General features: G+C 46.6%; 1 protein-coding gene across 2 annotated transcripts in view; it reads right to left on the bottom strand.

Annotated features, from left to right (window-relative positions):
- unc5b (unc-5 netrin receptor B) overlaps positions 1-25,727 on the bottom strand; it is a 46,765-nt gene that overhangs the window by 2,843 nt on the left and 18,195 nt on the right. Inside the window, exons 2-16 of one of the 2 annotated variants that reach the window (XM_041947555.1) lie at positions 11,927-12,157; positions 11,465-11,608; positions 10,710-10,813; positions 9,502-9,682; positions 9,089-9,256; positions 8,429-8,593; positions 6,491-6,523; positions 4,057-4,251; positions 3,278-3,643; positions 3,087-3,174; positions 2,514-2,688; positions 2,192-2,431; positions 1,209-1,358; positions 488-652; positions 204-382 (exon numbers count right to left, since the gene is read on the bottom strand). In XM_041947555.1, coding sequence (XP_041803489.1) covers positions 204-382; positions 488-652; positions 1,209-1,358; positions 2,192-2,431; positions 2,514-2,688; positions 3,087-3,174; positions 3,278-3,643; positions 4,057-4,251; positions 6,491-6,523; positions 8,429-8,593; positions 9,089-9,256; positions 9,502-9,682; positions 10,710-10,813; positions 11,465-11,608; positions 11,927-12,157 — 2,584 coding nt within the window. Of the gene's footprint in view, positions 1-203; positions 653-1,208; positions 1,359-2,191; positions 2,432-2,513; positions 2,689-3,086; positions 3,175-3,277; positions 3,644-4,056; positions 4,252-6,490; positions 6,524-8,428; positions 8,594-9,088; positions 9,257-9,501; positions 9,683-10,709; positions 10,814-11,464; positions 11,609-11,926; positions 12,158-25,727 lie in introns of both variants that reach the window. The other variant, XM_041947553.1, reaches the window with a different exon arrangement.

Genomic DNA, 25,727 nt, shown 5'->3' with positions numbered 1-25,727 from the left:
TTCTGCAAATCTGCATTTTTAATAATTAAACCTGTGATAAGATCACATCTTATGCGAAATGAGTTTGACCAAAAGAGCAAAGAAATGATTGGTGTTGGCTAGATTGACTCAAATGTCAATCACTTGACAGTAGGAACCTGAGTATCAACACTAGACTCTGCAGCTTGAGCGTGACCAAAGCTGCGTTGTGAGGCAGACCTTACCTGTCGAAGCCCAGACTGCGTGCCAGTAGTCTCCAGTCACATCCTCGAGCACTGGGTGCATCCAAACTGGCACAGATCTTCTGGCGGATGGAGTCAGGCAAACGAAAGGCATAGGGTCCCACCTGAGAGGAGGGCAGGCAGGTGCCTCCTGAGGGGAGGGGCGAGTGTGGCGGTAGAGTCTGGATTGAGAGAAGGTGAGAAGCATTGAGGCCAACCTCTTTCTGGCATGGCTGTGTGGCTTTCGTAGCAGCTTTATCTGTGTTGTGTTCAGTTGGCACCATTACCTCCTGAATATCCGTGCGCAGCTGGAATATCTGTCCCTCCCCTTCGACCTGTCGGACACAGATCTTGCAGGTGAGCTGTGACACCGCCAGGCTGCCCCTCTCCAGGCTGAAGGTGCAGTGCAGCGGTCTCTGACTGCCGCTCCAGATGTGATAGAAAGGAATCTCCTGTTAGAAAAAAAAAACGTTAGGAGGAAAAGCTGAAACGCTCTCTACACTTTATTAAAACACAATCAGGAAGGATCTAGACCACGGTTCCCATTCAAGGAGAGTGCAATATGCTTTATTTTGATATTGGGTGTTTCCAGAGACTTGGTGTCCGTGTGTTAAGGGACAATTTGTTTTCAAAGCGCACTGTCTATAAATTAGGACCACTATCAGATTTCCTGTTTGTTCATTCAGAGAGGGTTCAGACTGCAATCTTGCTGCTGCCGCCAAGAGAATGAAGCAGATGGTTGGATGTTTACAACACCAGTGAATAGTATAAAGTCCACTAGCTGTATTTTCTGAGATAATTGCTGTTCTACTGAAGTGAAATCAAGAGTTTGTCACGGCACAGTTTTTACTCGCGAGTTATTGCCTCTTAGTTTTTAAGTTTTGCTAAAAATTCACCAGTAGATTTATTGATGTACATTATTAAAGCTGCAGATTATTTGTGCTCTGTAGACATGAACATGTATAAACACATAACAGGCAGTTATCTGCTGCGTTCAGAGCGTCCCACCTGATACTTTGCCAGTAGTTTGCTTCTCCAGTGAGTGTGAGGAATGTCGTGGATGGACAGGCGCAGGTTGTGGTAGCTGTCTTTGAAGAGCAGCGGCTTGGGATCCTCCAGCAAAACTCCACCTAGACTCCTCTCCAAATCCAGCACCTCCTGCACAGGGGGGAGAGAGAGAGAAGCCTGCCTTAGGGACACATTTATTTGATCAGTTTTATTATGGGCTTATCATTTCAAAACATGCTTTCAAAAATGTCTAATTAAAGCACATCGTGCATTCTCTAAGTTGGTGTCTCCAAGTGGAAATGTGTGAGAGCTAACAGTTTGAAAGCTGTTTGAACTTCAGCAGCCAGAAATCATGTAATGTGATGCCAGTAAACCACGCGCAGCACGCTCATGTTTACTACCCTGGCTGGTCTGTGAACACTTCATACAAACGGACTGAGAAAGGGAAAATATCTAACATCAGTGGGTCCAACTGTGTCTGGATGGAGTGCTTGCTTACTGTTGAGTAGGGAGTTTGTACTGTGCTGTACTATTTTGAGTCATTGCTTCTAGTGGGTGAAGAAAATCCAATATGTGATACCAGAAATGGATTTGGGTGGGCGGGGTGCACCTGCAAGGCCTCAGTTTAGAGTGGATGAGACACCTCTATTGGCCAGGACGACTATGGAAATCTGACCAACTTTTAAAGTTATTGTCCTGTGTAACACCTCATATTCCATTATTTCATACTATAGTTTTTGTTTGTTGTCTTTGGACAAGTGTGTTATGTGCATGCTGTTTATCACCAAATCCAGCTCTATTTTAGCTGTACTTTGCAACTGAAGCTGATGATGTACTTACTCTTGTCTTTTGCACTTACTAATAATTACAGAATGACTACTGTTTTGTCAATTCACAGAAGAAGAAAGGTAAAAGATAAAGAAGAAAGGTAACCAAATATGCAGACATGTTTACATAGAGAGTGGCAAACACACAAGCAGCACCTTGAGTGCATGTGGGGTGTCATGGATGCAGTAGATACGGAGGCTGTAGTCCAGGGAGAGGCAGGGCGCTCGGGGGGCAAACAGAGCCAGCTGCAGGCGTTTGCAGGCAGGCTGTGGAGGGCAGGACTGGCCCACCAGGCCGTATGTTCCCAGCTGCTCCATGAGAACATGACAACACTCCTCCTCCAGCTGCAGGTAGCACGGAGACGACAAAGTCTCCTCTCCTACTGTCAGCACCTCCTGCAAAAAAGATCAAAGTTCAATGACGCCACATCGGCCGACAAGATGACCATTGTTTGGTACTGGTCAGACGCTGTCTCACCTCCCAAGCCCCCTGGTGTGTCTGTGTCTTGAGCGTGAGGGTCCAGTCAGGAGTAGGTGTGTCTAGCTGGGCACAGTGGGGCAAAGTAAGCACCACAGGGCGGTTCAGCAGCATGCCGGATGGGCCACAGCTCACTACAGGACTTAGTACAGTCTGACTGCCCTCAGAGGGTAGCCTATAAATGTCACACACACACCCACACACACACAGACGGAGAACACCGGGTTTTTGCAACAGTTGCCAAAACATCACACTTCATTTAGAAAAGGACATCATGGCCATGACACGCTTTGGAACATGCTGGCATTAATGTATTTGATGCCCACTGAATATCAAACCTCCAGAAAATTGGCAAGAAATGAATCCACTCCAATTTTAGTGTAGACGTTGAGACAAGATTATCCACTTTTTTATCCTCAGAAAAAGTGATAGAACTTCCAAATAAACTTCAAGTGGTTCGCAGTAGGTGAGCCTTGCATGTGAAAACTTCTGATTGAGGTGAGAATGAGGTCTATTCTGCCTCGTGGTTGTAAATCTGCATGAAACAGAGGAATGAAGATGAAGGGCACTCACGTAGTTTTGTCCCACTTGTTGATAATGAGGTACATCTCATAGAACTTCCCCTGAGGGATTGTGCCAGGGGGGATCAGCAGACTCACACCTAATGGGGGAGGGGGTCATGACTTGTCTTGTTTTATATATGATTACATGAACACCACTCTTCATTTGCATGTGAAAAGACAGCAGCGTGTCATATATGTCACCTGTATTGGGGATTGTGAGGCGTCCTCCCAGATTACCCAGGGTGGCGCTGGTGCTCAGTCCAGGCTCTCTGGACAGGGTGTGGCTGTGGTAGTCTCGCTCTCTTCCCACGGTACCCACCGACTTCAGGCTGAGGATCTCCCCGTCGGAGCACATGTCCGCGGGGAGCTCCAGGGAGGAGAGAGTGGAGGAGTTGTACACCTTGATTTTGAGACTGGGCAGCGGGTCGAGCAGGGGAGAGGTGGTCATGGGGATTTTGTGGGGGCTGTCGTTGACCCCGTGCTGCAGGGAGAAGAGCGGCCCGCGGAACGCCCCCGCTGTGGCTGTCAGATCCGGAGGCGCTGAGGGATGCAGAGGGTGGGGGTTATCTGTGGACAGGGGAGAAGAGAAGAGCTGTTCTCTTATCACCAGAAATGACACAGGGAGGGCTGAGAGTGCTAAAAGCGGCGCCAGTGAAATGGATTAATGTTGCTAATTAATATTTGATGGTAAGAACAAGAGAAGGAATACCATGACCAATGTTTAAAAAAATGTAATGCAGTAAGGAATGAGGAATGGACTAAGCGACAGGAGATAATGGTTTAAAGAGATGGTTTATGGCATGATATAAATAGCAGTGTGATAATGAAATTAATTGTGAAGAAGTGAAGATGAGTGAAAAGTTGTGAAAATAAACACAACAATAAATTGCGTGTGAACGTTTCCTGACTGATGTGTGAACTTGCGAGTTGGTATGTGTGTGTGTGTGTGTGTGTGTGTGTGTGTGTGTGTGTGAACCCACCCTGTCTGGGAGGCTTGTAGTTGCCAGGGTGGAAGGCGGCAGTGAGAGCAGACGAGGAATCGGTGATGTCTCCGTGGAGATGGCGGCATCTGCGGCGATATGCGAGCACTCCCACGCACAACACCAGTATTACACACAGTAGCAGAGCCCCCACCAGGCCAGCGTAGACTGCTACATCCATACCTGGAGCCAGCGCTGAAACAGGGACAAAAGGTCAGGCGGTCAGGTCATCATGAAGAGAAACGGGAAAACACACAGATACAAATGCAAGGGAAACACGAGAGTGAGCGAAATATCATCTGATATACTACATTTATGCTGTCACAGGAAGTAGCATAAATTAGTTGTTTAGTTATTAAGAAACGATTAGTCAATAATCGGAATATTAACAGTTTGGAGATTTGATGTATATGCTGCTCTCCTCTCTTTCATATCATTGGAAATTTAGCATCTTTGGAGTTTTGATTGGACAAAAAAAAAAAATTTGAAGACCTCGCCTTGGGCTCTGGGAGAGTACATGATTAATTGAAATTCCAGTAGATTAATCAATGATTAAAATAATCAGTGGTTGCAGCCATTTTTTTTTTTTGCATGGACAGCCACAGTTTTAATTGAAATCGTTTTTTCACATCTGTCTTAAAACAGCACTGACTTGACCATATGCGCACTGCATGAGTTATTGGTCACTGTAGCTGTTCCTCCTGTCTGCACTGATCTAACATGACTCCAGTGATCCATGTTCAGCTGAAGCTAATGTGAGGCTTCAGCAGTCTCAGTAAGCCAACTCAATAAGCTAAGCTAAGTGCTTAATTCCCTCTTTGTGTTACTTTCACGCTATCACGGCTCAGCAAAGAAACATTGTCTGGGAAATAAAAAGAGACGATTAAGCACTAAAAAGACTGTAACTTTAGAAAATACAGAGGATCCACATATCTGACATGCCAGAGCGGTACTGGCACACACCGCACTGACTGATAACTCTCTCAGTGCACTTGCGGCTGTGTTTGTGTTATTTTAAGATGTGAACCTATTCTTTGACTTTAGGACGTGCTCAGTTTGATTGTAACTCAAGATAAGTCTTTTTCTGTGGTCAGAAAGATCATTCAAGAAAGCAACATTAATAAACAGCTTCTCCCAGCCTGCAGGGGGCACATCCAACAACAGAAGTAGGCCATAACTTCACCTGCTCCCTGCTGGGCTGGGCTGCTGGGTGATCGATTGTGACTGGTCAGCAGGCCCACCTCAGCCCGCTTCAGCCCTGACTCCCCAACACTAGCAGAGCCGTACCCAACCCCGACACGTGAGCCAGTCACACCACAGCACAAAAGAGGGGAAGACAAGGAGCAAGGGAGACAATGAAGTGCAAAAAAAGAGGGACTAGACAGGCTGGATAAACAGAGCAGGAGAGAGCTGGAAGAGAGGCAATTTGGCAAAAGGAATAGGAAGGAGTTAGATAAGGTTGTGATTTGTTGAGAGGACAGACGGATTATAAGTGTGGCGAGGAGGAGAGAGGAGATAAGGATAGCTGTGCTTGAGGAAAAGAGCAGCAGAGAGCGGGGAAGAAGTTGGGAGGAAACCGCAGACACTTCAGAGCGGCAGCGAGAGTCGAAGGAAGAGCGGAGGAGAGGAAAGCCGGAGGCAGACGGGCTGGCAGAGTAGAGCTCCCATGCTCACGTGGCGCGATGGAACCGAATCCGACAGCCGTCCGCACTTATTACCACAAACGGAACAATAGCGAATTAGGTGCATTACCGCGGCTGCTCTCCCATGAGCCCACGTCGCAGTGAGCTAGAGGAATTACCATCACTTCAAAATGTAAACTACTGTATATCACAGATTAAGTGAAAGTCAGACAGAAATCAACTGTGTTTCTCCAGTAAGTGCTGTGCTTCCACCTCACAGCCTATGGATCAAAGACTCTCAGCTTAGAGGCCTGTCATTTTGCTGCCTTCACAGCACAGCTTGCAGATTTTTTTCCCTCCGACATGTTGGGTGAGAGCCAGCTTTTTTGGGGAAGTTTGTTTAATTACACCATCATCTATTAATCCCTTTGTTGTATCTGTAGCGTCTTATTTTTACGATCTAGCAGTTGCAGCAAGCTGTTATGTAAATGATGCAACGTGCTAACGTGGAGTCAGCTCAGAGGCCTATGCTACGCTGAGTCAACGCGGTAGACAAGACGGAGCAACAACATGCATAAGCAGGCTGGACAAGAAGGTGAGGCGCGTCTTCACTGAACTCGATCTGAGATGACAACAAAGTGCGGACAGACGGGCTCAACGCGCAACGCCGCGCTCAGCTCCGCTTGCTAACACAGATGTTAGGACTCCCAATCTGTATGAGCACACACACACACACACACACACACATGCACAGTACAAACACAGTGAGTATGAAGCAGCGAAAGAGTGAAGTCATGGGAAGGTGAACTTACGATGGCTTGCATGTTCAATAGAAATCTTTTTATCTGTTTGAACAGGAGAAAAAAACAAGAGAAGAGGAAAAGAAAAAAAACACAACAACATAAAAATGGATGGACTAGTCGTTATGCAAATGAAAGATACGATAACATAATACAAAGCAGAAATGGGAGAGTAAACAATAGCTCATCAATATGAAAACAGAAGCGTAAACATAAAAGGCACAAGCAAGAAAACATACTTTTCTTCTAACGATAACCTCTAGAAATGTGTGAGAATGTGTGGCACTGTGCGATGAAGTTCAACACAACTGTTTACATAATGTACAAGGACTATTGTATTATAGACCATTAGAAATGACTGTGAGTGAGATTAGCATCATTTGGATGAGAGTGGCAAAGGTAAAGACAGCTCTGAAAATGAACAAGGACGCTGGTGTCGTGCGAGGGAGACGATGTATGAAACCGTCGCTTTATACGCCCCCGCAGGGTACGTTACCACCTTCATCCCACGTAAAAAAACAAACATCTCTATCCTGACGGGAACAATCATTTCCAAGATAACGCCAGAGTGAATCATCCCTGAGTGGTCTGATGAATATCGAAACCATTTCTCAGGATCGCGTCACTTACTATATCTCAGACCAAATAACCTTCTCTCCCAAGCATCGTCAAAACACCAAATGCATTCCCCGACTTTCACTTTCATCCAGCGGCAATTAGAATCTACTCGGAGGCAGTGAGGATGATGGTTTGTGGTGTCTCAAAGCATTCTACATTTACGATGGGGGTGTTTACCCAACCCTCGGAGGGATTAACAATGAGTGAGATATTACAGTCAGCTTCTTGTGTGCAGGGAAATAAATAAGTCAGTCCGTAACCTGTAGTTTGCCAAGTGACACATTCACGTCTTTTTTTTCCGCAGCACAGTGCTCCCCATCTCCCCCCTCTGTCAGAGCCACTTGAGTGCATGTTTTCCTGACAGCCCCCTGAGAATTCTCCGCTCCGTACGGCCAAATCAGACAGTGTATTTGTCTAATCTGGCTGCTCCGTGGAAGCCTGTTTATGTCAGGACTCGCGTGTATGTCTGATAGAGTTGAAGCACGGCGTTGCTCTGAGTGTGCGTATGACCCCCCCCGCCACCATTGCACGTGCATTTTACGAGGTTTGCATGCACTGGCCGCGTTGGGTAGCGAGCTTGTGTGTGTGTGTTTTTAAGTGTGTGCTTGAATGTGTCTCACTGCCTCTGTGGATGTGCGTCTCTAAGATTCTAATGCGCTGTCAGCTGGATTCCTCCCAGCTCATCACGGGCTGCACATTGGGTGTCAGTGTGAGTCTGACTCACTCTCATATGCTCTTCCCTGTGCTAATTTCTCAACTTGGCCGTGTCATGCTCGCCTACCGCTCCACGCGCTCCCTTGGCCGGCACTTGCTGTCTCTCTCTCTTTCACTCTCTTTCCATCTGTGCTCCTTAGATGTGGATCACTTACCTTCTCTCTTTGTGAGCCTAAATTTTGCCTCATGAAACATCTGCCTGCGATTTAGCTGTTTTGCCTTTCATCTCTCTCTACATCATACGCGCTCTCACTATGCTGCCATGGCTAAACACCTTGGGAATACAGTTCTGTACAAAATAGCTTTGAAATGCAATACACCTTATGAAACTGTGAACTATGAGCAAAAAATCACCGCCTGCAAGACGGGCTGATATCACTTCAACAAGCTCCTGAAGCAGCAAATAGGCTGTTTGGGAACTGACCCCTATAGATACCTCAGAAACACCTTATTCTTTCACATATTAGACAGAACTACTATGTGCACTAGTGATTTCAACTCTGCGTATGCTGATCTGAAGAATCACATGGCATCACGAAATATATACGAGCCAAATATTGACTCGCTTTTGACATTTAACAACCACCCCAGCTCAAACACTTTGCTCAGGTGACTTACTGCGCGCACACAGCCCCTCGGTGCAGTTTTTGCTCTCCATCATGCTGCCGCTGCAGTGCTTTCCTCCGTTCCTGGGTGGGGGGGCTTGGCACTCGCGGCTGCGCCAGTGGGTGCACTCTGTCCCACAGGCAGACCACTTTGCCCACTCTGTCCAGCCGCCATCCACTGGAATCAAACAGAAGAGTCTTTTTACAGCCGATCACCTCACTCCGGGTAGAGTGGAATTGGGGTGTGACATTACAATGTGGCTTGATATGTACGTAATGGAATAATTTCGTAATTTGCAAAATGCATTTTAAGGATTTTGGAGTCAGGGGGTCAGACACATGGGGCACAGCAATAAGTGGCAGAATGGTGTGTTAATCACATAACATTATGTTCCAGATGACAAAATCACAGCAGTTACATGGCCAGCATGCTATTCTGTCCTGCTTGGTTGAAGTTGTCTTTGAATTGGAAAAAACTTGAAAAGCAGCCTGGTTTTATCTAAAAATAAAGCTCATGTGCAGGAACACAGCTGGACACCAGCATCCGATGTTTTCAGATTTATCCTGGTACTTCCTGCAAAAAAGCCCCTATGGGAAACTTCTTGATTTTCCAATGTGTAACGGCTTCATCGGAAGATGCTATAAATAAGACAGAAGAGTATGCCATCTTCACCTGGGCACAGTGTGGTGCAGGTCACTCTCTGGAAAGGAGGGCCCTCGCAGAAAGCTCCTCCATTCAGAGGGGCAGGATTGGTGCAGCTGCGTGTTCGCCGCTGCCAGCCTCGCCCACACCGAGCGTTACACTCTGACCATTCGGTCCAAGAAGACCAGCCTCCGCTCACTGACAGAGAGACAGAACATGAATGCAGCTCTGCTACCACTCAAACACGCACAGTGATGGCAAGTAAAGTAGAGAGTTCCTATTGACAGTTCAAAAGAGTATTCTAGTTGTTTCATTCAAATTTTCACCACTGTCTTACATTAAAGTGCAAAATTCACAAAGCTCATTCAATAATTTAAGGTTTAATTTTAGGTAGAGCTGCTAAAATGCAAAAATGTGACTTCAAGAGCAGGTGTGTGTATTACCATAAACAATAAGAGTAGCTGTGCTGCTGCGTCTTTTGGCCACCACGTTGCGAGCCACGCAGGTGTAGTTGGCGGTGTCCGAGAGCCGGGCCTGTTTGATGATCAGATCATGATCTATGGTGATCAGGAAGTTGGAGTCCTGCGATGGATCTATGACGTCCTCATTCTTTAGCCAGTCCACCTATAGGGAGGCAGACACACACGCAAATGCACACCACTCAGAACTTCTCTTGTACCGAAAGAAATCTTCAGTGTGATTCAGCAAAGTGATGAAATTAACCAAAACGGAAAAAGCAACCGTAGCAGCAAAGATTTTAGTTGAAAATCTTGAAAAACACCTCAAACTTTTGTGCTACAGCAGTTCTGAATGATGGTCTTCGTCTCTTGGCAGATAACTCTTCACATTGTACAAATCAGCAGGTGCGTATGCATAAACATGATTCAGCACACCACACACACACACACACACACAGGCTCCGATCAGTAAACACAGTAAACCAGCAGAGTATTAAGCCGTCACGACACACTTCAATGCCACATGTGGTATTGATCAAACACTGTCAATATTTGATCAGAGTGCTCAAGAAAAGTTACATTTGTGGCTTCTTCAGTCAAACACTTCTACTTTTCACACATTCATACTGATGGACGTAAAATATAACAGCAAACAACCACAAGCAATACAATTAGTATTTATCATAAAACACATTTCGTATACAAATGCAGTTTAATGCTCTCCTATATTCACATAAAATTAACTTTTACATGCACTTTTTATGTCCCGTAATAATATGTTATTTAGCCGTTAAAAGGAACAATAAAGCTTGACAGAATGGAAATATTAACTTGAGTAATAAAAATGTGCATTTATGAATAATTTTTCTTTTTTAATACATTGTTGTCCTGCTGTTTCATTAGGGAAATAAAACTCTCTGATATAGTGCTGTACAGCTAAAGCAGCTTAGTGTTAAAACATGAGACAAAGTGGATTTATGCACAGTATTTCTGCTTTGATGCTCAAATAACAGCATATTAATTTTGATTGTTATATGTATTGGAAAGTTCTTCACGGAGCCACAGAGGTTTTGCTATATAAAATATAGAAATATATATAAATAAAAATGGTCTTGAACTATTACCCTTCAGTATGAAAAACATAAATGTAATGTCAGAAAAAGCAATGAGAGGAGGATGAGGGTGAGGTCTACCTCGGCAGCGGGCATGCCCTCTGGGGGGCGACACTGCAAAAGCACCTCCTGCTCGAGTCGCACCTCCCGCCCCAGCGGCTCCTGCTCAAAGTTCTTCCTCAGGTCTGCAGGGGGCGACACAGATGCAGTCAGCAGTTAGTATAGGCTGCCCCATGACAGCAGTGACACCCTGTTTATCTTAGTGACATTTGCTGTCATACACACACACACACACACACACACACACACACACACACACACCAAGCAAAGACCCAAAAAGCCTGTCATTGTGTCGTGTTTTTTTTTTTATTTCACTTTATACCCTCATAAACATGCAGAGTGTCAATCACACTACACCACACATTACCACGGGGGGCTATGATGGAGTGCTACAGCAAATTCATTTGCATATACACTTAAGCTGACACATATGACAAGCAAAAAGTCGGAAACATTTGCCCTTCTGCTGTCTCTCTTCCTTCCTTTCTCTCCCTCACTTACACACACACAAACACACACACATGCGCACACACACACATTAGGTTTCCATCACTTTTGGGGACATTACATAGACTTACTTTTATTTCTAACCATAACCACTTTTGCCTAACCCTTACCCTAACTTTAACCTAGACCTTAACCCAAGACTTCACCCTAAAATGTGCACTATGAGAACCCCACAAGTAAGACAAGACCCCACAATGTGACTGTCTAAACACATTTATGTACATACACACACACATACACACACACACACTGGTACCAGTAGCACTGACATGCAATGCGAACATAGGCACGGTTGCTCTTTGTAGTGCCAGCCGAGCTCCAGGCCACACACTGGCACCAGTAGTCCTCCAAGCCAAACAGCTCCTCCACCTGGGTCCTAGACACCGAGATGTCCACCTCCCGCACCACCAGACCTGTGCAAGACAGAGAGAGAGAGAGAGAGAGAGAGAAAGAGAGAGAGAGAGAGAGAGAGAGAGAGGGGAGGGGTACAGAGAGCGATTAGAGGGGCATATTTTTCACAGTGCATATAAATAATGCATTGGCTGCAGGCCAAATGCAGTTAACGTGCACATAAAAGCCTATGGGAGCTAATGGATTATGTAGTTGAAAATGATGTTTGTAATTGAGCATGATGTTTATGTCTGTGAAATACAAGGTGACATTACTATGTGTGTGTGAGTGTGTGTGGTTGTATTTACAGTACACCTCTGTGTGTGTGTGTGCGCTAGTACCCGTGATCTGGTCCAGGCTCTCTCTGGTGACGTGGTCATTTTGATTGACCCATTCTCCGTTACATTTGAAGTAGATCTGGGTTGCCGGCGATGCCCGGCAGCGTAGCTGGACCGGCCGGTTTTTGACGATGAAGGCGTCCTCCGGTTCCAGCAGGAATTCTGGGAGAGGTTCTGCCGGTGCTGACGGGAATGAGTCGGGGAGAACCTCGGCCTCGCTGTAGTCACTGCTCTCTGAAAACACAAGTCACACCAGCGATTAGGATGACCGTCGATTCAGCGGAGAGACCCGAGTTAAAGAGGTGCGCTTGGGCAGTGCAGGGAGTCTCCATCATTTTTTGGATGGCTGCCGTGTGGCTGATCCTGCAGTCCCACCTCACTGTTGAAGAGGTCAGAAACAAGCAAAACAATAAATATCCCATGGGGATCAATAAGCTCTCACATGCCTGGAGGGAGGATATGTGTATGTGACAGCTTGTCTTGTGTGTCTCAACCCAGCTTTAGGGCATGTGTGAACCAATTCGCCGACCTTGTTTCACTGTCTACATTAAGGCAAACATGTCTGTGCATTTCAAGAGGACATTTAAGGTGCTGACAGTTTGCAGTGTTAATGGAGGGGCACGGTGACATTTTCGCCTCCTTCTACTGCCAGTAATCTGGTCTACGCAGGCCTCCTGCTCTCATCTCACTGGGAGAGTCCATGCCTCTCAGCTGGGGAGGAGAGCTGCTGACCTTCCACAGACAGGTCCTGTTGATCACACATTATCCCATGACATTTTCTATGTGACACATCCCTCCTGGCAATGCTGCCAAGAGCTTCTCCTGGCAGGAAAGACACGGCATCTCTGACCTCTTCACTCCGACTTGTTACTTTAATAATGATGGCTGGATTCCAGGCAGTAAATCAATGCTGCAATGTTATTGGCTGCTATACAGGTTTTCACAGCAGAACACAGATTTTAGTAACTTTGTGTACTATTTTGTTTTTTTTTTTTAATTTCAAGGGTCAGCACGTTTGATGTGCAGATTTAAAGCCCTTTGAGGAAAAGGTCTATAAAAATCTTCAGTTTCAAAACAATTCTAATGATATATGATGATAAATATACACATCACATCACTTATTATTTTTATTTTGCCATCTTTAGAACTGGAATTGTACTGAAAATTTCTGTATCAGTCATACTTGTTTGTTTACACGGCTGCAGGGTTGCAGACTATGATGCAAGCTCAACTCTTGCCACAACTCATGTGTGTCCGTCAACTGGATTGTATCCTCGTGTACTTGAGCAAAACTCTGAAGCAGAGCCAGACTGGAGAGGAGCTTGTGACTGCAGTAGCCTCTGCCATGGGGAATAAGGTGGCTGCAGTATAGCTAAATGCAACGATGCACTTTGTTAGAGTGTGTTTCGAAAGCTACTATATGTCAGCAGGTGGCAGAGATGTTCTCTCTCTTTTTATTCAGTGTCTTAACACCATCTACTATCAAACTCCCATCATCACTTTTCTAACTTTCCCTTTCGGGTAATCCAGGTTCTTATAAATTGTTAATGGGTTTGACCTTCCGATTTAAAACTTTGTTCTGCTTACAAAAATGATCTAAATTCAATAAGCATTAAAAGGAAGACTGGAGTGGAGTGCAGGGGATTGACAGGCTCGGCTCCAGGAGATGCAAAAAAAAGGCATGGGCCTATCCAGCCCAATGCACTTTCTTCCCTTGACAAACACACACACACAAACACACGCAGGCATGGGTAAGTGTGCTTTTCTTACACAGCACTCTCACAGCGCTACCGTTTTAAATCTCATTCTCTTCATTCAGTGGATAACGAAAGACGGGGGAGGGCAGATGCAGTTGCTTTTCCACGATGAGAGTTAACCCTAACCCAGACAAATCTGCAGCGTTCAGTTTTCAAAATGTATCGAGCCCAGCCGGATCAGTTATTCCACAAGCAGGGAACAAGAGAAACCACTTAGAAAGATACCATCTCCTATTTTAGGAACGTGAGCACTTCCCCATCCTCGTCCCACCGTTCCCCTTGACAGTCTGAGACATTAAGGGAAAGCAAAGAGGAACACGGAGCAAGAAGGAAGTGGGAGAGAAGGCTGCGGCACGATTCAAACTGAGGCCAGCCGGGATTCAGGAGGACCACACCATCTTCAGATACAGGGACGGTACAGTCTTTTGACCCAACTCTCCCATCCCAAAAACAGGCTGAGGCAGCACCGCCGGCAGCTCAGAAACTGGCAGTGCTGTGGCCACAGGACAGGCAGAAAGGGCAACAGCTGCTCCAGGCCCAACAGCCATCCAGGATGGACCCGTCATCCTTCATCTGTCTCTGCCTCTCTCCAGCCTGTCTCCACCGCAAACACGTCCTCGTTCTTCTCCAGTGACTTCCTCTTTAAAAACATCTCCACCAACTTTTATTCACTAACCCGTAAACCCAAGCTGAACCCTCACCGCTGCACGCATTTACGCTTTACCCCACCTAGACCCCAGTTCTGTGCAGTTAAAGCAGAAATGCTTATTCTGGCTTATTCTGTGATCATAAATCTAAAAATCAAGGTAAATTTAAGAACTGACATGCTCATTTCTTCAGTGTAAATGATTTAGAACATTGAGGCACAGCCACTTGAAATGAAAATGAAAACTGCTAATTTTCATTCAGTTGGTTAAAAATGGCGAAATGTTTTCATGACTCCTTTTGATTATTTTCATGGACTGAATCTGCTCTTGTTTACTCGGCAATCTCTTTTTTCAGAGATGTTGTATGTGACGTTTCACTAGCTTAATCCCACCAAATCCCGCCTCAACCTGCGTTTTGTTCGCTCACTGAATATTGTGCACTTACAGGTCAGGATTAGCTGCTTAGCCTAAAGAAATGAGCTGATTTGGTTGCCATAGCCTGAGCGGGTTCTGCACAACCTGTTTCAAAGAAATCCCCCCTTGAATGTGGACTGACGGAAACACAAACACGGGAAAGTTTGTTGGATTAGTGTGGCCACACCCTAATTCAAAACTAAACCTTACTTTAGTGAAACATCCAAATTCTGATACCACCTGTAAGACGTGACATGTAAGGTGACTCTCACCAGCATGGATCAGTGCAGAGGAACAACACACAAAGATGCACGTGTCCACAGGTTACACACTTGCAGGGGTCCACACTTATAAACACTCAATTAAGCACGTACAACACTGCAAGTAGATACACATGCAGGTAAACACAAATCAATAGGATTAACGCATTTCAAAGTGATGTTAAACCACGAACATGAATTACATTCATCGTCGTGCCTCTCTCCCAATCCTCTGTTTTCTCTCCTCATATCCTCTTGCTCTCCTCTTACTAAGCTGTCGCCTCCATTCTTTCAGACTTTGAATTCACTGTCAATAACCAATTGTGCTGCCCCTCCCCGCCCCTCGCCCCCGCTCTTTCCCTTTGTCCGGCATTGATCGCTCGGTGCTCAAACATCGGCTGAAAACACAGCCTGTCACTCTTCAGGCGCGATGAGAGGGGGCACGGAGAGAGAAAAGAGGACGGCAGAGAATGGCAGCAGAGACAGACAAACAGAAAGAGATGGAGGTTCACATGGAGACGGAATGGGAGGAACAGCATTTGGAATAAACCTCTCTCTCTGTGTGTGTGTGTGTGTGTGTGTTCTGGGCCTGCAGAGTCGCACAGTTTAATTAAAACACTTTTGGATGACAGAGGTAGGAGACAGACAGACAGCTTCTTTCTCTCCCCCTGTGTCTCTCTGGGATAATGGAGCTGGGGGTTTTAAGTGGAACCTGTGTTTTTGGGCCAGCATACAAACATCCATCAGAGCTCAGCAGCCGGCAATTTGTGCGGAATGGAGGAACCTTAAAGACAATAACTCCTCGCCGTGCAGCGCAGCAAGTCTTTTATTACTCTAATGACAGACAGCAGACAGCTAGAAAGCAAACACAGGGTTCTGGGTATTCTTTTCTAGAGCACACGATCGCACGAACACACATGCGTAGACCCAGACACTGGGTGACAACCTCTGCTTTCTCACCCTCTCTCATGTATGCTAAGCTCAAACGGTGTAAGCGAAGGAGACCCCTCCTTCGGCGACTGCGTGGCAGAGTGCAGAGCTTCAGTACAGTGCAACCGAGAGCCAGAGTGACAGTGGCGGAGCGACGCCACAACTAGAAGGCAGGACTGCGTGGGAGAGAGACAGAGGGAATCTGGACAGAGGTGACAAGATGGGAAGACTGGGGGGGGGGGGGCTGGCCAAAGACAAGTCAAGAGACACTAACAGACAAGTGGCGAGGAGCGAGATGATAGAGTGCATGTGCACACACACACAATACCAGACAGCTATAATAGCTGGCGAGGAAAATGAATCACGGCAATGTCTGTCTTCGTCTCTGCCTGACTGTGAAACTGTCTCTGGTGTTTTCGCTGCCCTCTGTCTTTGTCCACCCTCTCTTTTCTCTCGCCTCTCATTCTCGCACACATGGACGACTGTAATTTTCTTAGCCCCTGCGCCTCTAGCCATAGTGGAGTCTAAAGCGCCTGTACTTTATCATTACCTTTACAGAGTTAGTCATTACTGTCCCCTCCAGTGCCCTCACTATCCCAACACTGCACCCAGAAGTGGAGGGGAAGAGAGAACAAGAGAGAATAAAGCATAGGAAGGAGAACGTCCAAACAAAAGGAGAACGCTATGAAAGCCGCAGAGGTCAGGTTGTGTTTGGCAAGATCAGGATCTGTTTTTTTTTTTGTCCTCTTACACATCCTATGAGGTCAAAAACAAACAAACAACAGCGCAGCGTCCCACCTCCTCCCTTCCGCTTTCCAGTTTTTGGTGTCTGACATGACATCGCTTTTCTTCTTCTGGCCCTCCCCTGACTCCGCTCCTCTCTCCCCTCAGCTTGCCAGATTCAAAGCACTTTGCGCAGCACCGGTAGACTTCAAATGACATCCTGCAGCCTTAAACACAAACACACGCGCACAGAGAAAGAGCTATAGCCCACAGCTATGGAGATCAACCGGTTCGCTGAGCCCACTAAGAACAAACAGCTGTGTGGACAGACAGTCAACGGCGCTGCTGGTGACAGAGGAAACAAGGCCAATAAATAGAGTGATCAGCAGGCATTGTGTAACATCGACTGGCCGACCGTATCCATCATCCTCACCCAATCTACCTCATTATCATCATTCTTGCGAGGAAAGCCCCGAGGTGGAGTCGCGCACGCCACGCACACACACGCAGAGGCAGGTCGAAAGAGACAGAGATGGATAGAGGGAGACAGTCTCTCCTTGCCTTCCTTAAAGGACAATTATGGTGAGTGATTGATATTCAGACTGACCTCATCCTCATCAGCCTGCAAACAACTCGCCACAGGAGGAACCAGCGAGGACTGAAATGAAGTGAAGAGACACGAAGACTGGAAAAAGTGTCCAGATTTAGATGATGGATTTGATGGAAAAATCGCTCAATGTGCGAGTGGGACAGTCTGTGTGTGTGTGTGTGTGTGTGTGTGTGTGTGTGTGTGTGTGTGTGTGTGCATGTATGTGTGTGTTGGCATGAGGCGACATGAGTGCAGGTTGGAGCGACACAGCATCACTTCTCACATCAACAACGCCAGACGGGGTGTGAGGAGTCATGCAGTTCACCCATCTGACTTAACACACACACACACACACGCTTGCACAAACACTTGCAGTATAAGCAGGCCTTTTGAGACGCAGACAGGGGGGAAAATTGGTCATCTTTTAATAGGAAGTGCTGTTAATTCACCAGTGACTAACAGACACGCCATTATTTTCATTTCATCATGGTAGCTGCGAGGCGACAGGAGGCAGGAAGCACAATTTGACGTCCCGCTAAGAGCGACACAGATCAACCCCGTGCTCTCTCGTAAAAGCCTGCAACACGTTGGCCTTGAAAGTTCTTGTTTGGATATTTTGATACTACCACCAAGAAGTGCACCTGCGGCGGCTCCACATGGCTCTGGAGCCTGTTTCTTTGTACTCACCATGGTGGCTCTCTGACTTCATCTCTCACACAGGCAGGCACAAGTTTTTTCCCCTCTAACAAGCAAAGTTTTTTTTTTTTTTTTACTTATAAAAAGACCAAACAATCTGATATTTGAGAAATACAGTTGCTTGCCAGTTTGCCTGGAGTCACATAAAAAAGTAATTTTCACCTTTCCAACTCCATATTAGCCATAATGTATTTTTACTTGTGTATTTTTTAAAATGTGTGTTTTAATGACAGCTTTCATTTAATTATTTTATTCACTTATGACTGAGCTATGCTAGCTGCCATCTTTCTCTTGAGTGTGATCTAAGTTAGGGCAAATATTGTCAACCATGATTCACATAAGATGCACTTGTGAATTGCAACTTGTTGGGAGTTCATCACTACAATGGAAATGTCACACCTCTGATTGGTTCCAACATGTGAATGGGGACGCCTGCAGACTGGCTATTTCTGTGATGTGTGAAGCCTCTCCTGTTTCATCAAGACACGAGCGTGAGCGTGTAATTGATTGTGCAAGGCGTGTGTGCAAGCGTGTGCAAGTGAGTAAGAAAGATGGAATCTGTGTGAGCTGGAAAAAGACAGAAGGAGGGACAGAAAATGTGTGTGTGAGAGAGAAAGAGAGGGAGAAAGAGGGAGGTGACAGGAGGCTGGAAAGCAGATTGGCAGAGGGGGAAGGCCGAGCAGGTGATGGAGATGCGGAGTGACAGAAATGCTTCGCTTGTCCATCCAGCATGTCCGGGTGGCAGGAGGAGAGAGCGCACGCCTGAGGACATGGTCACACACAAACACACACACGTGCACACACACATACACACAGCAAAGGAAGAGGCTTGCAAGACTTCATTTACAGATCTGTTGGAAATAGTGTGTTATTCCACACTCTAAGCTGCAAGGTGTGTTACCCTGCAACCCTCTCATTGTTAATGAAGCGTCACCTGCCCCTTTTTTTTTTTTTTTTACAAACACTCTCCTTCTGCCTCTTTTTTTCCTACAAGCCCTTGTTGTTTAATGACATTTAATCAGCCCTGTTTAAGGGTATGCCAGGAGGGAAACACACTGAAACACACACGTGTAAACATGCTTTCAAACTGCATGGTTCCAGACTGGAAATAAGGCCCAACGACAGTAGGACAGTCGGCACTGTTTTTTACTGATAACGGGTTGAATGTTGCAGAATTTTGGACCCACACCACATTCATACTGTGTGTGTGTGAGAGGTAGGGCGGGCATATTTGTAACAGACTATGGATTATATTTACCCAATGTGTATGCAAGGGACAGCCTACTCTCAGCGAGATTCTGTGACTGTGTTTTTGAATGTGTGGGTGAGTGTGACTGCGAGAGTGGGAGCGCTAAGAGGATTTGCGTTTGTTTTGTAGCTGTGAGCCCACTGCTGCTGCTGCTGGTGCATTTGAATAGACGGAGGGGGGGGGGGGGCGGCTGCGTCGCGGCTGATAGTGTGCTCTGTCACAGCTAGGGGGCGCCACCCCCCACGGAGCTCATTAATCATAGCCCATCAAAAAGTGGCCCGGTGCTGTTTGTGTGTGCCCTGACGACCACCTACTGCATGGGAACACAGGCGTGCACAAGCAGCACGATCAATCACTATCAGAGGTGGAGAGAGGGCAAGAGAGAGAGGTGAGGAGACAGAGAGGGAGAGGAGGGGAGGGTGGGAGAGGAGACAGAGTGGGTGAGACAATTTTGTTTTCCTATTATCCTCTCGAAATTATAGACCAATGTCACAACTATTACTTGGAGGTCAACTCATATGGTAGAGTGAGACTCTTCCCCTCCCTGCGTGTGTGTGTGTGTTGGGTATAAGGCGCCACTGCTTGTCTGCTCCAACACTGCGCAGCTGCTTGATGAGAGTTGCGCAAATCTACCCAGAGTGGCTGGTTGCCATGGTGGGTATTCACATGGAGCCGGCTCCTCTAGAGGCCTGCTGTCTACGCAGCCATTAACTATGGTGCACACACTACAGCCACACACACACACACACACACACACACACACACACACACACACATATTGTCTGTAGTCTGTCTCTAAATCACTCTTTCTTTTGCCACCTCACTTCCTCCATTTGGAAGTCTTGTTGAAAATGTGTCCTTTGTCACTGTTTGTCTCACCGTGACTTTGTGTGTGTGTGTGTGTTTGCGTGCATGCACATATAGTGAATAGGTGAGCAGTACAGTGGGATGAGTGTTTGGAAGCTGGGGCTGTTTAAATGGCAGTAATTACATGAGAAGATGAGCTGCATTCCTTCCTGAGGGCAGGCTGATTACAGGCCTCTCCTCTCTGGGCCCCTGTAATTACCCACTCTACCCCCCCCCCCCCCCCCCCCCCCCCCCCCCCCCCCCCCCCCCCCCCCCCCCCCCACCCCCCCCCCCCCCTCACCCCCTCACCCCCGTGCCTCACCCACCATCCCACTGTACTCGCGTCGCGGGCTGCAGACGGGTTCACCCCCCTCCTCCTGTCCTCTGATCCACCTCTCTCCAAACTTCTGCAACACTCCGCCTCCCATTCCGCTCACCAGGTCACTCTTGTGTCCTCTCTCATTGCTCCTCGAACTGATTGCTACACGCACACAGACTCACACTTAGAGACCACTCAGAGGACAAATAGCAGACTAGAATAGCATGGCATCATGCACATACTGCACACTGCCTGCACTTTAAAGATCTAATATTAAGAGATATTATATTGCATCATGAATCTTTTCTTTGACTTCCTAATAAGGAGCGGATTTCACAGTAAATGCCATATTGGTCAGCTCTTGATGTCGACTACTACCCCCCTTCTATTTCTTTATTTATGTATGTGTGAATGTATGCAAGCAGGGGGGTTGCTGTCAAATGGCATTCAATACTGATGGCCACTCCTGGAGACAGGACTTGACAACCCTTGCCTTACAGGTAAAACCCTGCTCACTCTTACCCAACATTTTGTCTCCCTCACAAACACACACAGACACGCGCGCACAGACACACACACACACACACACACACACACACACACTCAAACATAAGAATGGGGTTGCGCAAATGACCTCACACATTCACAAACCTCAACAAAACCAGCAAGTCCACCCCAGTCAGGGATTCCGGTAAGACTGGAGACACACAGACAGTCAAATTACATGTCCTCCCCCCAAACACCCTCAATTGTTGCACCAACCAACAGTCTGAGTCCCTGTTACCCTGTCATTTGTGTTCAAGCACATATTCAGCGTGGAACTCATTTACAGTTTGCCCATTAAAGCTCTCAGAATTCCTTTGCACAAAACATCTGACTTCTTGTTGGAGATATTGTCTAGCGGTGACGTCACGTGACAGCGTATAAGTCAGAAGGCCTGAACTGTGATTGTGAGAAGAGTGGGCAAAAGGCGTCATAACATATGTGTTTTTCATGATTTGATATGACAACTATGACTCCCTGGTGACAGGAAGACGGCAGGATCAAACTTCCTGTACAAATCACACTAGACACCCAGAGCAGGTGATAACGAAGAGAAGAGAGTGTTGGTGGGGAGAGTGTTGGTGTTTAAAGAGCTGGAGAGAGAGAGAGACAGAGAACTAGCACATCACAAGGGGAAGTCGGACGGATTAAAAATGAAAAGTCCTGATCTCTTCCAGCATTATGAAGACAGAGAGCAGGAGGAAGAGAGACAGAAATAGTCTGGGAGAGAACTTCGGGGAAAGGACAGGAAAATGGGAGTGATGGAGGGGTAAGTACAGGTAACCCAGCTAATGTAAGGTGATGATGGAGGGAGAGGGGGAGGAAGGAGGGAGATTAATGACAAGGCTGCAAGCTTTGCTGTAAGTGGGTAGCTATGTGGATGGAAAGAACAGGGGAGAAAGAGATGGAGAGAGACACGGAAACACTCCCTGGGTGCAGATCAAGTGCAACTCTTGATTGGTCCGAGTGTGTGTGTGTGTGTGTGAGTACTGTGGGCATTGGCTATGGTTGCCACGATTGCCAGTGCTATTAGAGATGCCTGCTGCTGTAATGTGTTGTGACAGGGGCTGATTCTTGTGACTAACTGCTTTGGCAGGAGAGCTCCTCTGTCATGCTAATGAACAGATGAGGAGATGAGCCGGATTGACAGCGGATCGACGGGCCGCGCACACGACTTCCCATACGCTCACACACAGATGCTGAGGGTTAGACGGTAAAGAAGGAGCAGACCTCACTGTAATGAATGTGGACTGCACATGACACGCTGATGCAGACATCCCCACTCACAAACGACTAGTTACCAAGTCAGTGCGACAGAGGTGACAACACATGGACAAAAAAAAAAAAAACAAAAAAAACCCAAACACATGTGCATGCACAGACGCATGATCCAATCCCACATAAACACGGCGGGGTTGGCGTCACTCTGTTGCTTCATTGCGTCCCCTTGCATCAGAGAAATCCCTAGATGTGCAGTACACAACAAGCAACATGCTGTAGGCCAGCCTGTGTGTGTGTGTGTGTGTGTGTGTGTGTGAGAGAGAGAGAGAGAGAGAGAGAGAGAGAGAGAGGACGATACGGTTTGTGAGCTTTGTATATTTGGCCAACAAAATTGAGAAATGTTCCGTTCAATGTACGTTTGATGAAAGTGCATTATTATTTCGAAAACAGGCTGCAAGCAAAAACATTTGCAAAACTTGAGGATTGACAAAAATCAAATACTGACGATGACATCAAGTTATTGGTTAATTTAATAGACCATGCTCGGGTGACACTGTTAACAGGGCTCTTTACAAACCAGCCTGATTTTAATGAGATATTCTAAAATAAAAATGCGAAAGATAGAGATAGAAATAGATAGATAGTGAGGCGAGACAGAGAGGTAGACAAGGCACAGGAAAGATTAGGGCACTAATAGGCAGAAAATCCATGTTGGAGGAGACAGATGACGAGAGGTGATGTGGCGATAGCAGAGGAGGACAAATGGAGAGGCAGAAAATAGAGGTGAGATTCAATCTCCTCACCCTGCAGAATGTCGGGGTCTTGTAAGCAAAAGTAGTCCTGTGCAGAAGCTAATGGCTGTTTTATCCCTTTGATCTTTCTCCCTCGCTCCCTTCATACCTCGCTTCATCATTCTCTCAAAATAAATTTCCCTCCCTGCTGCAACTCAAATCGGGCCAAAGGAGAAGGAAGACGTTTCCATCCAAACCTCTTGTTTCAGAGTCAACTCTGGATCTGCTCGGCAAGTTTGTTATCCTATTTTGATTATAAGTCACAATGGCTTACACTTTCAAAAACATTTTGCAATTTTCTAATACCTATTGTGGTAGTGTTTGTTTTTCCAATCCAGCAGCAAGCAAGAAAAAGAAAATCGAAACCCAGGGGAAGTCGAACTTCGGAAGGAAACGTGCAGTTCAAGATAGGATGTAAAAAACACACCATTCTGTTTAACTGCTGCGTAATCTTGGTGCAGTGCAGCACCAAAATATAAAAGTAATAACTAAACCACAAGAAACTCACAGACTATCACTTTAGGTAAGGCCAACTTTTCCATATCTGGCAATCTCAGCTGCTAACAGATTATGAAACAGTGAGAACTGATAATGCTGCATTGCACAAAGGGACTGGTAGCAACACTGCACAGCTATCAGCGACCTGGCCAGTGTGCATCCCTGCTCCACTCTACATGTAAATCTTGTTATGTTTTAAGTCAAAATATTGGCTTCTTTCTCCCGTGTGATGAGTCAGCATTCTGCGCATCAATCATTCATGAGGCCTGCCTGATGTCAAAGTTTTACGCTGCTCCTCACTGCAGCTACGGGAACATGTCCTTGACCCGGGGACAGGATGGAGACCGGGCTGGAACAGAAAAGAGGACACCCCACAGCCTCGGGCCGGAACCAGTATGACTGGACTGGCAGGAATGGCGGTGATGGAGAGCAGTGATGAAGAGCGTATGACGAAAATCCCCTTGGCGGAGACAAATAAAATAGGCGGCTGCGAATGAGAGAGAAAACGTGCTTGTGTATGTGTGTATGGGCTGAAACAGGGAGAGACGGATGGACGGAAAGAGAGGCAGAGTGTCACCCGCCAGACGCCCAGGGCCAACACAGACTGATGGTGACACTGAGTGGCCAGAGTGTGTGACACTGTGACAATAATGATGAGAGACTCTCTCCCAATCTCTCTCAGGCTTCTTCTTCTCCTCTCCTGCTCTCCTCCCTGCGTCACCCCCTGCAGCGGGCTGGTGCTTTGATCCACACCCTGACTGTGTGTCCTCCTCCGGCCTGGGTCAAATCGCATCGGCAAGCAAATGCTCACGATCCCCCAAACCCCACTCATGAGGAACTCCTCAGAAGTCAAAAAAACTCCCCAAAGTTTTTCCACCCTAGTACACAAATACACAAACAGTCATCGAAACCAAAAGTTAGATATTGTGGTAAGTTTTTATTAAGTCCACAGCCATGACTCTGTGAGGCTATACTGAGGCACAGCAGTGTCTTAATAGTGTGTGTAAATATTAGTATTTGGTCATAAACTATTGGATGCATTAAACATGTGAGCTGATGAGGGGTCTAGATGAAAAGTGGGGGGATCACAATTCATCCTGAGGGATAAAAGTCATGAATGAAAACTCATGGTGGTGTCATCCTCTGGGAACCACGCATGTAAGCGTACCAAATATCATGGCAATTCAACCACATTTCACTAAGAAATATCCATCTTGGAGACACTAGAGGAAAAGTCAATGGATCGCTGCTGTCAGTAGGATTTATCCTCTGGGGAACATCAAGATCTTTGCAAAATTTTATAACAATCCCATAGTTGTTGAAATATGTCAGTCCGGACCAAAGTGGTGCACCAACCAACCGTGCCTAGAAATGAAATGGATTGGCATGATCAAAAGTTTAATTTGGCCTTTTTCCTGTCCTTTACTCTGGGTCCATGCCAGTGGAGAAGGGGGGGCACATGGCCGTGCTCCAGTGGACAGCAGGACATTAGCTCCCTGTCCCAGATTGTAATGGCCCCGACCCACTGAACCTCTCACAAACCCGAGGCAGCCCAGAGTCACGACTCCTCCTCTGCGCTGCCTCCCAGCAGCATTGTTTTGTTTACACTGTACATTTTTCTGACCTGTGCACTTGTGTATGTTTTCAGTGTGGTCCTTGGTGTGTGTGGCCCAGCTAGTCACTCCGCTCTCTCTCTCTCTCTCTCTCTCTCTCCGTCTCTCTCTTCGGCTTCACCCAGCAGAAGCCATGGCAGCAGTGCTGGTTAAGAGGTTTGTGTATCCCATTAGGATGATGAAGAGGCCTTTCATCAGTACACTCCCTCCGGCCAGGCGCTGACAGGAGCTTTACCTCGACAAGCCTCTCAAACACACCGCTCGACATGAGACAGCACCCAGCAAAGAGGTCCGCGGGCGGTACACATACTCACTGACAAACACTCACTGCTTCACCCACAACACACACACACAGACTGTGAGCAGAGGAAAAAAAGGGAGGACTGGGACATTTTGCTGCAAACTTTTCACTTTCAATCACATCCATTTCTAACATTAGCCAATAGAACTCAGCGTACGAGGAGGGGAGACAAGGGGAGGCTGGAGAGGAAGAGAAGTCTTGACTAATTCTGACTCGGTACTCTGATCTATTTTTAATCAGTGCCACAAGAGGACTAATAGTGCAACGGCCGTGCAGGGCTCTGTCCAGATGGGCGAAGTAATTTTTCAGGTGGGGGAGAGTGGGAGGAGGAAGACAGACTGTGAGGACAGAAGAGGAAAAAAAGGAGACAGGAATAGAGAGGAAGAAGACAAAGATGAAGAGAGAGT

Source organism: Chelmon rostratus, chromosome 11, assembly GCF_017976325.1.
Source record: "Chelmon rostratus isolate fCheRos1 chromosome 11, fCheRos1.pri, whole genome shotgun sequence".
Lineage (NCBI taxonomy): Eukaryota > Metazoa > Chordata > Actinopteri > Chaetodontiformes > Chaetodontidae > Chelmon > Chelmon rostratus.
This window is presented reverse-complemented; position numbering and strand designations above follow the sequence as displayed.